The sequence below is a fragment of the Delphinapterus leucas genome, chromosome 2 (assembly GCF_059928025.1).
Source record: "Delphinapterus leucas isolate spDelLeu-1000000601 "Yukka" chromosome 2, BTC_Dleu_Yukka2, whole genome shotgun sequence".
Taxonomy (NCBI): domain Eukaryota; kingdom Metazoa; phylum Chordata; class Mammalia; order Artiodactyla; family Monodontidae; genus Delphinapterus; species Delphinapterus leucas.
Genome location: NC_143130.1, coordinates 93673597 through 93688852, shown reverse-complemented (window position 1 = coordinate 93688852; position 15256 = coordinate 93673597). Strand labels below are relative to the sequence as shown.

Sequence of the window (15256 nt, the reverse complement as noted above, 5' to 3'; positions counted from 1 at the left end):
GACTTTGTACTGGTAAACAGAGTCTGATGTCCGAATTACTTCTCAGCCTACGATTTTGTTTGATTGTTCTATCAAATGTGACAACCAATATTTTAATGTTTTTCTAAAACAGTTATGTAACTCCCTGAGGCATCTCTGCCCTGGAGGAGGAGGTTACTGTACATACTCATTGTGTGTATGAATACAGTTCCTCTTGTGCTTGACGTTTATAACATGGAGTTATCTCATCTTAGGAGACTGTTTAGAGATCTATAAAAATCATTACAGAAATAAAGCTCTAAATAAAGTTTTTTATAGACTTCATATAGACTCATTATTATTTGTAGTTACTGATTTAATGAAAATCACAAATCTATCCCTGTTAATTTTTCCAGGTAACTGACACTGAAAAAAAAAAACAGTACTGAGGTATAATTAACACAGAATAAAATTCACCAATTGTAAAGTACAATTTGATGAGTGTGACAAATGTATACACTTATGTAAACATCTCCAAAATCAAGATATAGAAAATTTCTGTCATCCCAGAAAGTTCCCGCATACCCCTTTGCAGTCAATCCTTTTCTAGCCTCAGCCACTGACACTCACTGATCTACTTTATTTCACTTTAGTTGTCTTTTCTAAAATCTCATATAAGTGGAACCATACATTATGTAGTCTTTTCTGTTTGGCTTTTTTCACTTAGCAAAATGCTTTTTGAGATTCACCTATGTTGTTGCATGTATCAACCACTTTATTTTATGGATACATCACAATTTGCTTATTCATTCACCAACTGATGGACGTTTGGGTAGTTTCTAGTTTATGGCTAGTATGAATAAACTTGCCTGAACATTTGTTTACAAATCTTTGTGTTTTAATTTCTTTAGGGGAAATATCTCGTGATGGGATTGCTAGGTTGTATGTTAGGTATATGCTTAACTATAAGAAACTATCACATTTTTTTTCTTAAGTGGTGGTACTGTCTTAATTCCCACCTCCAGTGAATGAGAGTCCTGGTTTCTCCAAATCCTTGCCAGAACTTGATAATGTCGATCTTTTTGATTTTTTTAACTCCATCAAAAAAGATATTTTAGGGGGCTTCCCTGGTGGCGCAGTGGTTGAGAGTCCGCCTGCCGATGCAGGGGACACGGGACACGGGTTCGTGCCCCGGTCTGGGAAGATCCCACATGCCGCGGAGCGGCTGGACCCGTGAGCCATGGCCGCTGAGCCTGGGCGTTCAGAGCCTGTGCTCCGCAACGGGAGAGGCCACAACAGTGAGAGGCCCGCGTACCGCCAAAAAAAAAAGGATATTTTATTAAAGTTCCCAAAACAAATTTGAGAAGTTACGCTGCGTTTAAATTGAAAAAGGCTAAGTTAAAATATGGAAATAAAGTTTTCATTTGGTGGAAGCTGAAACTAATGTATACATTCTAATCAAAGATCTATCCCATGTGACATTTTTCGTTTTTAAGAGTCTACCAGGCCAAACCCTTCACTGCCTTTACTGCCTTTGCTTTGCTTTCCCCCTTTTCTTTCTTTCGCTTTGCCTTCAGCTTCTTTTTTTTCCCTCCCTTTGGCCTCTGGTTCATCCATATGGAGTACTGTCCACGCTGATCTAGAAGACTCTTTTTGTTTCTCTTAATATCAATCTCCATTTTTATGTCACTTTTTTCATCTTTCACTACATATTGGGTTTTCTCTTGACAATGTTTGGATACCACCACAGTTTTATTTTACCTTATTTTTTTGAAAGATATATTCCCTCATATAGAATTCTGGGTTAATGGACTTCTTTTCACTAATATAAAAAGTCACTCCATTGTTTTCTTACTTGTATAGTTTCTGATGAGATGTCTATTATCATTTTTATATTCATTTCTCTGTATGTACTATGTCTTTTCTCCTTGTAAGATTTACTTTTTTTGTCACTTGTTTCCACCAGTTTGATTATGCTGGATCTTGGTGTGTTTTCTTTTTATTTATTTAGTTTGTGGTTCATTGAGTTTCTTGGATCAATGGGTTTATTGTTTTCACCAAGTTTGGGAAAATGTCAGCTATTATTTCTTCAAGAGCTTTTTTTACCTATCCACCTTTTCTTCTCTCCTTCTGGAACTCTAATTTTACATATGTCAGACCACCTAAAATTGTCTCCCTTGTCATTGATGTTCAGCATTTTTTAGCCTTTTTTTCTTTCTGTGCTTCATTTTGAATAGCTTCTCTTGCTATTCAAGTTCTCTCTTTTTTTTTTTTTTTTTTTTGCGGTACGCGGGCCTCTCACTGCTGTGGCCTTTCCCGCCACGGAGCACAGACTCCGGACGCGCAGGCCCAGCGGCCATGGCTCACGGGTCCAGCCGCTCCACGGCATTTGGGATCTTCCTAGATGGGGGCACGAACCTGTGTCCCCTGCATCGGCAGGCGGACTCTCAACCACTGAGCCACCAGGGAAGCCCAGTTCTCTCATCTTTTCACCTGCACTGTCTAATCTTCTGTTAATCCTGTTCAAGATGTTTTTCATTTCAGATACATTTCATTTCTTCAAAAAGTTGGGTCTTTTTATATCTTCAGTTTCTCTCCATACCATGTTATTGTTTTGTCTACATTTTCATGCAAATGGAAGATATATATAATAGCTGTTTTAATGTCTTTGCTAATTCCACCACTATTGTAATTTCTAACATGTTGTTATTGCGTGAGTTTTCTTGAGACTGTAGGTCATATTTTCCTGCTGCTTTGCATGGCTGGTATTTTTTTAAATTTTTAATTGACTTAATTTTTTTAGAATACTTTTAGATTTACAGAAAAATTGAAAAGATAGTACAGAGAGTTCTTGTATACCTCATTCCTAGTTTATATTATTATCTTATATTTAGTGTGATACATGATTTATAATCAATGAATCAATACTAATACATTACTATTAACTAAAGTCAATAGTTTCTTTAGATTTCCTTCTTTTTTTACCTAATGTCATTTTTCTATTCCAGGATCCCATCTAAGGTTTCACATTACATTTAATTGTCATGTTTCTTTAAGCTCTTCTTGGCTGTGACAGTTTCTCAGACTTTCCTTGTTTTTTGATGACTTTGACAGTTTTGGGGAATACTGGTCATGTATTTCATAGGATGCCACGTTATTGCAATTTGTCTGATGATTTTCTCATGATAAGACCAGGCTTATGAGTTATTGAGAGGAAAACCACAGAGTTAAAGTGCCATTTTCATCACATCATATCAAGCATACATACTGTCAACATAATTTACGACTGTTGATGTTGGCTTTAATCACCTAGCTGAGGTAGTGTTTGTCAAGTTTCTCCACTGTAAAGTTATTCCCCCCTCCCTTTTCCATACTGTATACTTTGGAAGCAAGTCACTATGTGTAGCCCACACTTAAGGAGTAGGTAGTTATGCTCCCTCCTCCTTGAGGGTGGAGTATCTACATAAATTATTTGGAATTTTGCATGAGAGATTTGTCTCTTCTGGCTGTCAAACATGATCAGTTTTACATTGCTATTTGCTGAATTTTGTTGTAATCCTTTAAGCTCTATGGATTTAACTTTGGCATTTAGTGAAGTTATTTGAAATAACTTTGTTCCTTTTGACACTTTAAGCTTTGCTGAGCCTTTAAACTTTGTGAGAGTGGTTCAAGAGCAGCCTTTAATCTAGGGTTAACTTTGTCAATTTTCTAAGGTATTAACCTTCTGAGTACTCTGTCTGATGTTCTACATACTATAACATTTTTCCATTCTGGCTGACAGGATTGAAAACTATTCCCAGTCTTGTGTGAGCTCTAGAAATTATTAGGCCTACTGCTTTCCGGAGATTTTCTCTCTGGACTTAGTGAGTTTCACCGCATGCATGTGGCAATATTCAGCCACAGCCTTGAGGGAATCCCTTTGTAGATGCTTGAAAGTCTATGTACAGCTCCCTCCTCTGTGTTACTCTACCCTGCAAATTCTAGCTGTCTCAGGATCACAGTGTTTTTCTTCTTGTATTCTTTGCCTGTAAAATCAAATTTCACTTTTAGCAATCATTGAAAGCACAAACTGATTTTTTTCTTTTTGGTATAATTTTACATTTAAGAACATCAAATGGGATTTATTTAATAGATGGCTATTTTAATAATAATGTACCATAGTCAAACGCTGGTAAAATATACTTCATACTTCTTATTTCTAGGCCTTTGCTTATTCTGCAGATTCATATTTTCTTCTTTCCTGCCTTATAAATGAGGCTGTTGCTTTAGGATAGCGGCTGATACTTTTTCTGTAAAGGGTCAGACAGTAAATATTTTAGGCTTTTTGGGCTGTTTGGTCTTTGTTGAAAGTACTTAACTATGCCATTGCAGTGAAAAAGCAACCATGGACAATATGGCTTTTCATGTATTCCAGGGTAGGGAATTGTTTAACTTAAAATATTTTAATATATTTCCTTTAGTTTTGTGTGTATTAGTAAAATATCACCAAAGTTCACTCATTCATTCAACACACTCTTCTAGAGGGCCTCCTACATGCTAAGCATTAAGTTGGGCTCCAAGGATATGGAAATAAAAGACAGTTTCTGCTCCTCAGGAAAGGCTAGAAGACCAAGTTAGAGTCTATAGCAACCCTCTAGGTGAAACATTATTAAGATGTAAGCCAGAGGCATGGGAATGGGAATGGAAAATAAAGAATAGATTCTGGAGACAGAATTCCTGGAGCTGAAATATACAGGACAGTAACTGGTGGTAAGGGATAGAGAAAGGTGATGTCAAGGATGGAAATACAGGAGATGCAGATTTTGGAGGGTGCTGATGAGTTCAGTTTTGGCCATGTTGTGTTGACCTACAGGACAACTAAGTGAATATACTCAAATGGGTAATTATTCTAACTGGAGCTTAGGAGAGAGGCCAGGGCTGGAATAATCAATATAGAGTCGGGGTAGCTGAAGCTATTCATGTAAATGAGATTTCCTAAGGAAACTGAGAACATACAGTCAAAGAGAGAGCATGTTATAGAGAATAACAACAGATGAAGGTCAATGAAGCCTCAGAAGAGACTGAGGAATTCTGGCAACAGAAATAAAAGAAAAACCAGGAAATGAAGTCCACATGGAATCTAAAACAAAAAGACTGTCAAAGAGAAGGGAATGGTCATTCACGCCAAATGTGAAGATCAATTTAGAAAATGACTGGAAAAGAGATATTTTAAACCACAGCTGGTGACTTTGGCAAGGCTAATTTCAAAAGAGTGGAATGAGTAGAAGTTACTGTGTAGGGTTCAGGAGTAATTTGGAATGAGGCAGTAATGAAGTGAATAGATCACTCATTTGAGAAGTTTCACTAAGAAGGGAAGATGTATGAACGGAAAACATGCTGAAGGGAAGTAGCCTGTAGAAAGGCAGAAATCAACAGTATAAGAAAGGGAATAATTGGTGGAAGTAGGGAAGAGTGAGAGCTACAGCACAGAGAGGTATTGACTTTCCACAGTTTCCTCTGAAACTGGAGAGGAGATAAAGATGGTAGAAGTGAACAATTCTGTGGGGTGGGGTTTGCAGTATGAGTGGGAAGAATTGAGGGATTCCTATAAGACGTACCGTAGCTTCTCTGTGAAACAGGAGATGAAGTCTTCTGCCTGGGAGTGAGAAGGGAAGTGGTGGAATAGGGGTTTGAGGTGGGAGTTGAAGGTTTGAAATTGCTGTTGTGAGGAATTGGAGAGGATTTGATTTGGGAAATATAAGAGTTCTGGGCAGTGCTGATGGCCAAGCATAAGAGTGGAAATAATGAATTTGTAGCGGTACCTGTATGCACAATTTTGTGATTTTCCTCCTGCAATGGTCAGGAATTGGGGTGTTAATTTGAATAGTTGAATAAATCCAAGGTTAGAGAGTTGCATGGCAGATGCTGCAGAAATAGCATAAGAGGATAAAAGTGTTGAGGCTATTGACAACAAAGCTATCACTGCTAACTGTTTAGGGAAGGATTTTAAGCCAGGAAGGAAAGAGAGATAATAAAGAGAGATAGGGGACCAGAGATGTTAATGAAGTCAAGTAATGGTTGTAGGGGGAGATGAGAGTGAGAAAGCTCAAAAAATAAAGAGTATGGCATATCTGAATTGAAGATTTTAGAGAATGAATAGTTCCTGATGACTACAAGATCCAGAATATAGTCATTGATATGGACAGCTTGGATGTAATGGAGTCAAAAGTCACCAGCAGTAAAGTCAAGGACATGCAAGAATAGAAGAGTAGCTGTATATAAAAGATAGTAAAATCACTTGAGATGATGGGCTGGATTTGGGGTAGAGAAGTAAGGTTAACCCAAAGTGCAGGGGGTATAACCAGGAACTTTGTACATAATAGCATCAAATAGAGATAGAGGGAAATATAAAATGGAGTGACAAGAGTCTCAAATGAAGAGTGATGTTTTTACATGAGGATGAGGAGTAGAGTATGGGTCTGGAAGTAGCAGTGGTGGCAACCTGATCTCTGGCATCTGAATTTAGAAAATGAATAGTCTCATGAACTTCTGGAAGCTGTTTTTTAGTTAGTTTGTTTTTTGGAAGAACCAGCCAGATTTATGTTAAATTAAGGAGGTGATGAGAGAATTCTGTAAACTGAGGATGCAGGAGAGATAATTAGGGAGGTAGTTCTAAAGGGCAGAGTGGAAAGGGTTGGGTGGGAACAGTGGAAGGATGCGTGAAGGCAGAGGAGGTAAAGAACAGAAGAGTGGGGATAAAAGTACAGTAGAGAATAAATCATTAGAGGAGTCTACATTCTGGGCGTTTATGCCAAGGATAACAGGAATATGAAGCATGGTGAAATTAATTAGTGTCAAGGTTTCAAATGGAACTCTAATTGAAGTTCGTTTATTTGTTTAACAAATAGTTACTTGAATACCTAGGAACAGTTCCAAATTTTGAAGATATATGAGGAAACAAAACAGATATGGTCCCTGCCCTTCTAGAGACTATACTCCAGTGGAAGAGACAATGAACAAGTAAATAATTTCACATAGTGATAATTACTGTGAAGAAAACAAAGCATGGTATACTCAGTAAATAATTATTCATGAGAGAAAATAAAGCAGGATAAGAGTACAAACAGTGATAGACAGATGAACATGCTATTTTAGATAGAATGGCCAGAGAAAACCTCTCTGAGCAAACAGTCCCCTCTCCCTATGTTTTACTGTGGACATTTCTAAACATACTGAAAAGTTTAAAGACTTTCACAATGAACACTCCTACACCTACCTAGATTCTATCATTAACATTTTATTGAACTTGCATGAATAAAGGCCTGAATGATGTGAAGGAGTGAACATATGGGGAAAGAGTGTTTAGGGACAAGGAAGGAAAAGTGTAAAGTCTCTGAAGTAGGAATGAGCTTAGTATGTTCAAGGAACAGCCAAAAGGCAAAGGTGGTTGGACCAAACTAAGTGGGGCGAGGGGGTGGTAAGTGGTGGGAAATGAGGTCAGAGAAGTGGGTAAATCAGGTATGTCTTGTTTGCTCTGTAAGGACTCTGGATTTTACCTTGGGTGATGGGAAGCATAAGAGCATTTTGAGTAGGAGAACTGGATGATCTCATTCGTGTTATGGGCAGAATAGGCTGCAGACAGGCAAGAGTGGAAACAGAACAGTTAAAAAGCTACTGCAGTAGTTCGAAGCCAGTGGTATTTGTGGAAGTTATCTGTCTATATATTCTGAGTAGGCTCAGAATATATTTTAAATGTGGAGCTGACAGAACTTATTGTTGGATTGAACATGGCATAAGAAGAAAAGCGGGGATGCAAAGCTGACTCCTAGGAATCCTCAAAACCAAGGCCGGCTGAGCTAGCTGGAGGTGTCAGAGGTTTGGTGATGAGAGCAGACTGTGGTTCTTAAAAGGCTGGCAGGAATTCTTTATGATACCTCCAAAGAAATCCTAGTTCCCACACTGGAAAAAGTAACAACCCAAAGTGGATGAGGATCTGTGTGAGAGAGAAGATTCAGCCTATATGGGAAAATTTCAGGATTCTTCAAAGCCTCTTGTTAGAAAGAAAAAATCCTTGGGATGATGGAAAAGATTCAAGCTTTTCTGAGAAGAGAGAGATGGACTGGATTGATCTTCCTTCCAAGTATAAGTAAATCCATTAACAACAAATGTATGCATATTTGTATCTGTGTCCATGATGTGAACATACGATAGTTTTTGTGTTTCCTGTATCAAATTTTGTGCCAAGGTTCAATTATCTCACATCTAGAATTTGTGTCACCTTCTTGCTGATATGCTTCCAATCTCTCTTCATTTAGAAATTCTTTTTTATACTGCTGCCCATTGATTTGTCTAAACCAATACTTCTCAAACTACCTGTGATAAAGGACCAGTTTTTAAAACTGATATGTTTGTAGAATACGATATAAAATAATTACTTGAAAAAGTGGAATTAAAATAACAAAGATTACAAAGTGCAAGCCCAGTTTTTTAACAAAATCAACTGACAAAATTACTCTGTCAGAATTCTATGAAAGTTTCCAAGAGCTTACTCTCAATTCTGTACTATACTGTCACAGACTGGCAATTACACAGTTTGTGAACCACATTCTGATTATCAGTGGCATCAACCATTCCAGACCTCAAAAGTTCCAGTGTCTATTAAACCAAATGTAAACTTATCACCATTGTCCTCTAAATTCTGTGCCAGTTAGCTCAGTCTCACCTGCTTCTAACAGGCAAGCCCTTATCTTCTCTCTCATGCAAGCTACTGTTTTTAACTCATTCCTTTTTTGCCTTTTTTTACCCAAAGCATCCTGATACATCTCATAGATGTTACATCAAAACTAAAATGCTTATTGCCCTTAGAAAGCTTTCCTAGGACCCACTTACCTAATCTTTACCCTTTCAGCATTTGTATTTTCTTATATTTATTAGTACAGATTTATCTTATTTGCATTTTCTATTAGAGTATAATAATTGCTTCAGAGTAAAGTCTGATTTTTACCACAAATATAAAAATGTCTAGAATATAGCCACATGGATATCAAAACAATATAAAGTATATAAGTAATTACCTGCCTGTCTAAGAGTATATGGCATGGGGAGATAAAGCACTGGTGTCTATGTAAATACTATCTATGGGAACCTGCATTCATCCCTTTTCCCCCATGCCCTGCTTTCTCTTATTTTCTTACTAGGCCTATCTCCATTAACTCTGGACCCTAAAACTGCTCACCCAAATCTAGTGCTCTCCAAAAACCAAACCAGTGTGTGGCATGGTGACATTAAGCAGGTAATGCCTGATGATCCAGAGAGGTTTGACTCAAGTGTGGCTGTGCTGGGCTCAAAAGGCTTCACATCTGGAAGGTGGTACTGGGAAGTAGAAGTAGCAAAGAAGACAAAATGGACAGTTGGAGTCGTCAGAGAATCCATCCTTCGGAAGGGCAGCTGTCCTCTAACTCCTGAGCAAGGATTCTGGCTTTTAAGACTAAGGAACCAAACTGATCTAAAGGCTCTGGATTTGCCTTCCTGTAGTATGAAACTGACTAACAATCTCAACAAGGTGGGCATATACCTGGATTATGAGGGAGGGCAGGTATCCTTCTACAATGCTAAAACTATGACCCACATTTACACCTTCAGTAGCACCTTCATGGAGAAACTTTATCCCTACTTCTGCCCTTGCCTTAATGATGGTGGAGAGAATAAAGAACCATTGCATATCTTACATCCACAGTAATTTGTCATACTATTGTATAAATTCAGAGCATTATTAAAGAGGTAATGAAATAGTTTACCAGTCTCACTGGTTTCTCTTCCCAATTTATGGGGAACTCTGGAATAATGAAAAGAGGATTCACAAATTGAATTCTGTTCTCACTGTTCTAAGTGGATTTCACTGGAGGTTTTCAAGCTGTCATTCTAACTCTCTGGGGTCTACTATGACACAGGAGCCATTCTCATGAGCATGATCATCATCCTATTATAACTGGAGCAAAATGCAACTTGAGTTTGTGACGCTCAGGAACCCTTTTCAAACGTGCTCAGAAATTCTATCATACTGTCCTTATTCTCCAACATAATGACTCAATAGATAAATTTTTAGATGTGTGCTCTTCTTCCTATTTAATTATCTTTTAATATACATTTTGCAACATATTTATTTTCTGGAACTTGTTACTGTAATTAAAAAAAAACTGTTCCAGAGATTTAAATAAAATGTTCTGGGCTAGTTTATAATCTTGTCTTGAATTCTCTCAAGATACTTTTTAGTCCAGCGAATCTCTGACTCTTTCTCAGTTCCTTTTTCTTGCTTTACCTACCTATGGAGCACTTGTTTTTCTGTATTCAAATACATGTAAGTATTTCCATTTACTTTTGACTATATCCTTTTAGTCATTCCTGCCTATAATTTAAATACCCGTATATTTCATCGTGTCCTCTCCAATATACTCATCCTCTAGCTTGTTCCTTCTTTCTAAGCCTAAACTTCTTAGGCTTATTGATCTCAGCAGTACCCTTGATGAACCACCCCTATTTCCTTTCCTTTGGAAGTCCCATCTAACTGGGCTTCATGCTCTATCTCTGACAGGTTTTTTGGGAGAGGTGGGGGGCAGGGGTGCAGTACTTAGGACCTGCAGTATGGCCCTCTAAAATTACAATTAGCACAGCTCTTTGGGCAGGATAAAAGCCCTCTGTCCTATCTGTCATAGTGGGAAGGATACATACAACTACAGGTAATATTCGTGTAGTGTTGGTATGTACAATATACATACATTTATAGCTGCTGATTTGGGCAAACAGCCATGACATGTTATGGCTACATTTAAGAAATTACCTTTTTTGAAAAAAAATGAATTCATTTTAACTGGAATGTAATAAGGACCTATTTTGTGCCTGGAGCCTTGCTAGATGCTTCGAAGGATATAAAAGAAGCATAAAAAGAAAAAAAAAGGTTCATCTAGGGGGATATAAAAGAAATTCAGGTGCCTGGACTCCACCTAAGACCAATTAAATAAAAATCTCTAGCAGATAGGGCCTAGGCATTCACAGTTTGTAAAAGCTTACTAACGTGTGGCTAGGGCAGGGAACCACTGAACTAAAGGAACATGATTTCTCTCCTTTTTTAATCTTAAAAAAAAATTCAAACGTAGAGGAAAAATTACATATTTATATGATAACTCCCATACTCTCCACCTATAATACCAGTTATTAACATTTTGCTACATTTTCTTAAGTCTCTCTCCCCCACATCCACCCCATATGATTTTGTGTGAGTATAATTATTACTAATGTTATTTTTGCTGAACTACTTTAGATTAAGTTGCAGGCATTATAATTCTTATTCCTAAATACATCGGCAAGTATCTTCTAAGAACCAAGGTATTCTCTTACATAATCACAGTACTAAATTACCAAATTCAGAAAATTTAACATCAACACAATACTACTTACTAGCTAATATACAGTCCATATAAATAAGTAAATAATTCTAATGGTGGGATTTTAGGCACTGTAAAATTTCAAGTAATGTGACAAAGAATTTGGGAGAAAGAAGAGGGTCTAGTTAAGTCATAGACAGAATTCTAGATAATTGATATCTAAAGTCTGTCCTTGGGGACAGACAAGTGCTACAGAGTTCAAAGAAAGGGGAGGTCAATATTCACCAGAATAGAAGAAAATTCTCAGGAGAAGATTGATTAAGTTGGACATAATGAAAGATGAGTAGGAATGAATATAAATTCTAATCTAGATTTGGAAAATAAACTTCTTAAAAATGAATGTTTTGTATTGATGGTTGCATAGCTATATAAATATACTAGAAATAAATGAACTGTAAACTTATGGGCAACTTTTTGAGAAGCAAATTATACCACAATAAAACTGTGTTTAAAAAAAGGGAAAGAAAAAATGAATGTTTTATTCAGATCACCAGGGGAATTAGAACAGGCCACAGGTGTATACATATTTTCCACTATCTGTAGGAGTCAACCTTAATACTTTTTCTGATATACTATCTCAGCTCTCCAGTACTTGTCTTAACACAGATGACACAAATTTTCCCCCAGTTTTCCCAGATAATTGGTTATTTTTATAATTGGTTATTCTATACTGAGTAATTTGAACAATCCCTCTACTTAGAACTCAGACTATAATTAAAGGCAGGAATTCGGGACTTCCCTGGTGGCGTGGTGGTTAGGAATCCACCTGCCAGTGCAGGGGACATGGGTTCGATCCCTGGTCCGGGAAGATCCCACATGCCGCGGAGCAACTGAGCCTGTGCGCCACAACTACTGAGCCTGCGCTGTAGAGCCCGTGGACCACAAGCCCCTGCTCACCGCAACTAGAGAAAGCCCACGCGCAGCAGCGAAGACCCAACGCAGCCGTAAATAAATAAATAAATAAAATAACATTAAAAAAAAGGCAGGAATTCTTCTAACAAGTATGAATTATGAAACACCAATACGGGATTTCCCTGCTAGAAATAGACTCTGAATAGTATTCACTAAGAAGCATGACTGAGGCTATCTTATATACTGTTTTCTCTCAGGCCACAGGAGATGAGGCTGATAGTAACCAAAAAATGAAGTAGAGTATAAAGAGGCCCCAGTCAGTGTGTTGGGATTCACTGAGGTGAGAACCTCAAAAGGAAAATGGCTTGTAAAATACATTCAGAAGCATGTATGCAATGTATATGTACAGTTTGGAGAATAATACGAAGAAACAAACACTCATTAATTCACCATCTAGCTTTGGAAATAGAACAGTATCAAAACCTTTGAAGGCCCCTATGTATCTGTCCCAGCCCTGAGGTAATCACTATTCTACATTTTGTGTCTGGATTTTTCTTTTTTGCAAATAATTCATAGGTATGTTTTTCCAACAAATGTATTGTTTAGTTTTTTCTATTCTACATATGTATGTATTCCTAGAAAGTATAGTATCATTATGTCTGTTCTTTGAACTTTAAATGAATGGAATCATGTTGTACGCCTTCCTTAGCTTTTTTAAAATTCAAACTTATGTTGTATTCCAGTGTATGAAAATTCAACAATTTAAACATCCAAACTACTGTTAATAGGTAAGTAGTTGTTTCTAGTTGTTTTATTTTTTTAATTGTTGCTGTTGCTATTGCTATTAGCAACAATGTTGCCATTAACATTATTGGATATGTGACCTGGTAAATGGGAGCAAGAATTCTCTAGGTTTACACCTGATAAACACTGGTACATAGGGTATGCACATCTTCAAGTAAGTAATGCTGAACAGTTGGTCAACTATATTGTGCCAATTTACACTGCCACCAGCAGTGGGAGTTCCCATTAATCTATGTATTTGACAATTCAGTTTTTATCAGTAAGGTGGGTACACATAATGGTATCTCCTGGTTTTAGTTTGCATTTCCCTAATTACCACTGTGGTTGAGCATCTTTTCATAATTTTATTAACCATTTAAGTTTCCTCTTCTGTGAAATGCCTATACAGATGTTTTGCCCATTTTTGCATCAGATTGTCTCTTATTGATTCATAGGGTTACTTATATGTTCTGGATACCAATCCTTTGTTGGTTATTTGCACTGCAAATATCTTCTCCTATGGCTTAATACTTGTGTCTCATTTACAAAAAAATCCTTCTCAGAGGTCAGAGAGATATTCTCCTGTGTTTTATTCTACATGTTTTAAAGTTCTGCGTTTTATATTTCAATGCTTAATTTTTCAATCAACTAAAAGTAACAAGTATAAATTTGCATGCACCTAACAACATAATTTCTGTATAGATAAAGCAGTAATTAACAATAAATTAATAAATCTACAAACAACTTAGGAGATTTTTAACATGCCTCTCTCGGTAATTGATAGAAGAATCAGACGATATGATTAACAAACTTGACTCAATGAACATATGTTAGAACAGTGTACCAAACACCTGAGAACATCCAACAGCTGCAGGGCATTCTTTGTAAACACACACAGAACACTGACCATATACTTCAGTCAGAAGGAAAATTACAACAAATTTAAAAAGATTATAATCACACAAGCTATATTCTTTGACCTTAATTCATTTAAACCAGACATCGATAACAAAATAACTAATCACATGTATTTGGAAATTTTTAAATATTTTAAATAACCCATGGATCAAAAAAACTCCTATTGGAAATCTGAAAATATTTTGAATTGAATGATAATGAAAAATGACATCTGAAAAACTGGCACACAGTTTAAAGGGAATCGATAAGTCTTATATGCACATATTAGAAAAACAAAGGATGAAAATCAGTCATCTCTTTCAAGAAATTAGAAAAAGAACAGCAATTTAAAGCCAAAAAAAAAGTAGAAGGAAATTATAAGGGCAGAAATTAAGGATATACAAAAGAAATATATGGGAGTCATATAAAAAATGTCATAAGTTTGTTCTTTGAAAAATCTAATAAAAATGACAAATTTCAGGCTTCCCTGGTGGCGCAGTGGTTGAGAGTCCGCCTGCCGATGCAGGGGACACGGGTTCGTGCCCCGGTCCGGGAAGATCCCACATGCCGCAGAGCGGCTGGACCCGTGAGCCATGGCCGCTGAGCCTGCGCGTCAGGAGCCTGTGCTCCGCGGCAGGAGAGGCCACAAAGGAGAGAGGCCCGCGTACCGCAAAAAAAAAAGACAAACTTCTGGTGAGACTAAGAAATGAAAAGAAGGCACTAACATCAGTAACTAGTATCAGAAATGGAAAAGGAACCACTGCCACAGAGCCTGCAGACATTACAAAATATTATAGAAGGTTTTATGGTCAACTTTATATCAATATTTTTGAAATTTTAGATTAAATGGACCCAACGCCAGAAAAATATAGCTTATTAAAACTGATGTAAGGTGGGGGATGGGGAAACTGTAAAGAAAACATAATTTGAACACTGGTGATATATGACTATATTGAAGAATTGTTATTTTTTAGTTGTTTTTCTTTTTGCCTGCACCATGCGGCATGTGGGATGTGCCATGTGAGATCTTAGTTCCCGGAACAGGGATAGAAGCCCTGTCCCCTGCAGTGGAAGTGCGGAGTGTTAACCACTGGACCGCCAGGGAAGTCCAATGATTTTTTTTTTTTTTGTGGTACGCGGGCCTCTCACTGTTGTGGCCTCTCCCGTTGCAGAGCACAGGCTCCGGACACCCAGGTTCAGCGGCCATGGCTCACGGGCCCATCCGCTCCGCGGCATGTGGGATCTTCCCGGACCGGGGCACGAACCCGTGTCCCCTGCATTGGCAGGCGGACTCTCAACCACTGCGCCACCAGGGAAGCCCCAATGACATTGTTTTTTAATAAGTC

The 15256-nt window shown here is 37.5% G+C and overlaps 1 protein-coding gene across 1 annotated transcript in view; it reads left to right on the top strand.

Moving 5' to 3' along the window:
- Positions 1-10499, top strand: part of TRIM69 (tripartite motif containing 69) — a 32692-nt gene extending 22193 nt beyond the window's left edge. Inside the window, exon 8 of the mRNA XM_089906247.1 lies at positions 9135-10499. Within this exon, the coding sequence (XP_089762373.1) occupies positions 9135-9676 (542 nt within the window). The 3' untranslated portion in view covers positions 9677-10499. The remainder of the gene's footprint in view (positions 1-9134) is intronic.
- The last annotated feature ends 4757 nt before the right edge of the window (positions 10500-15256 follow it).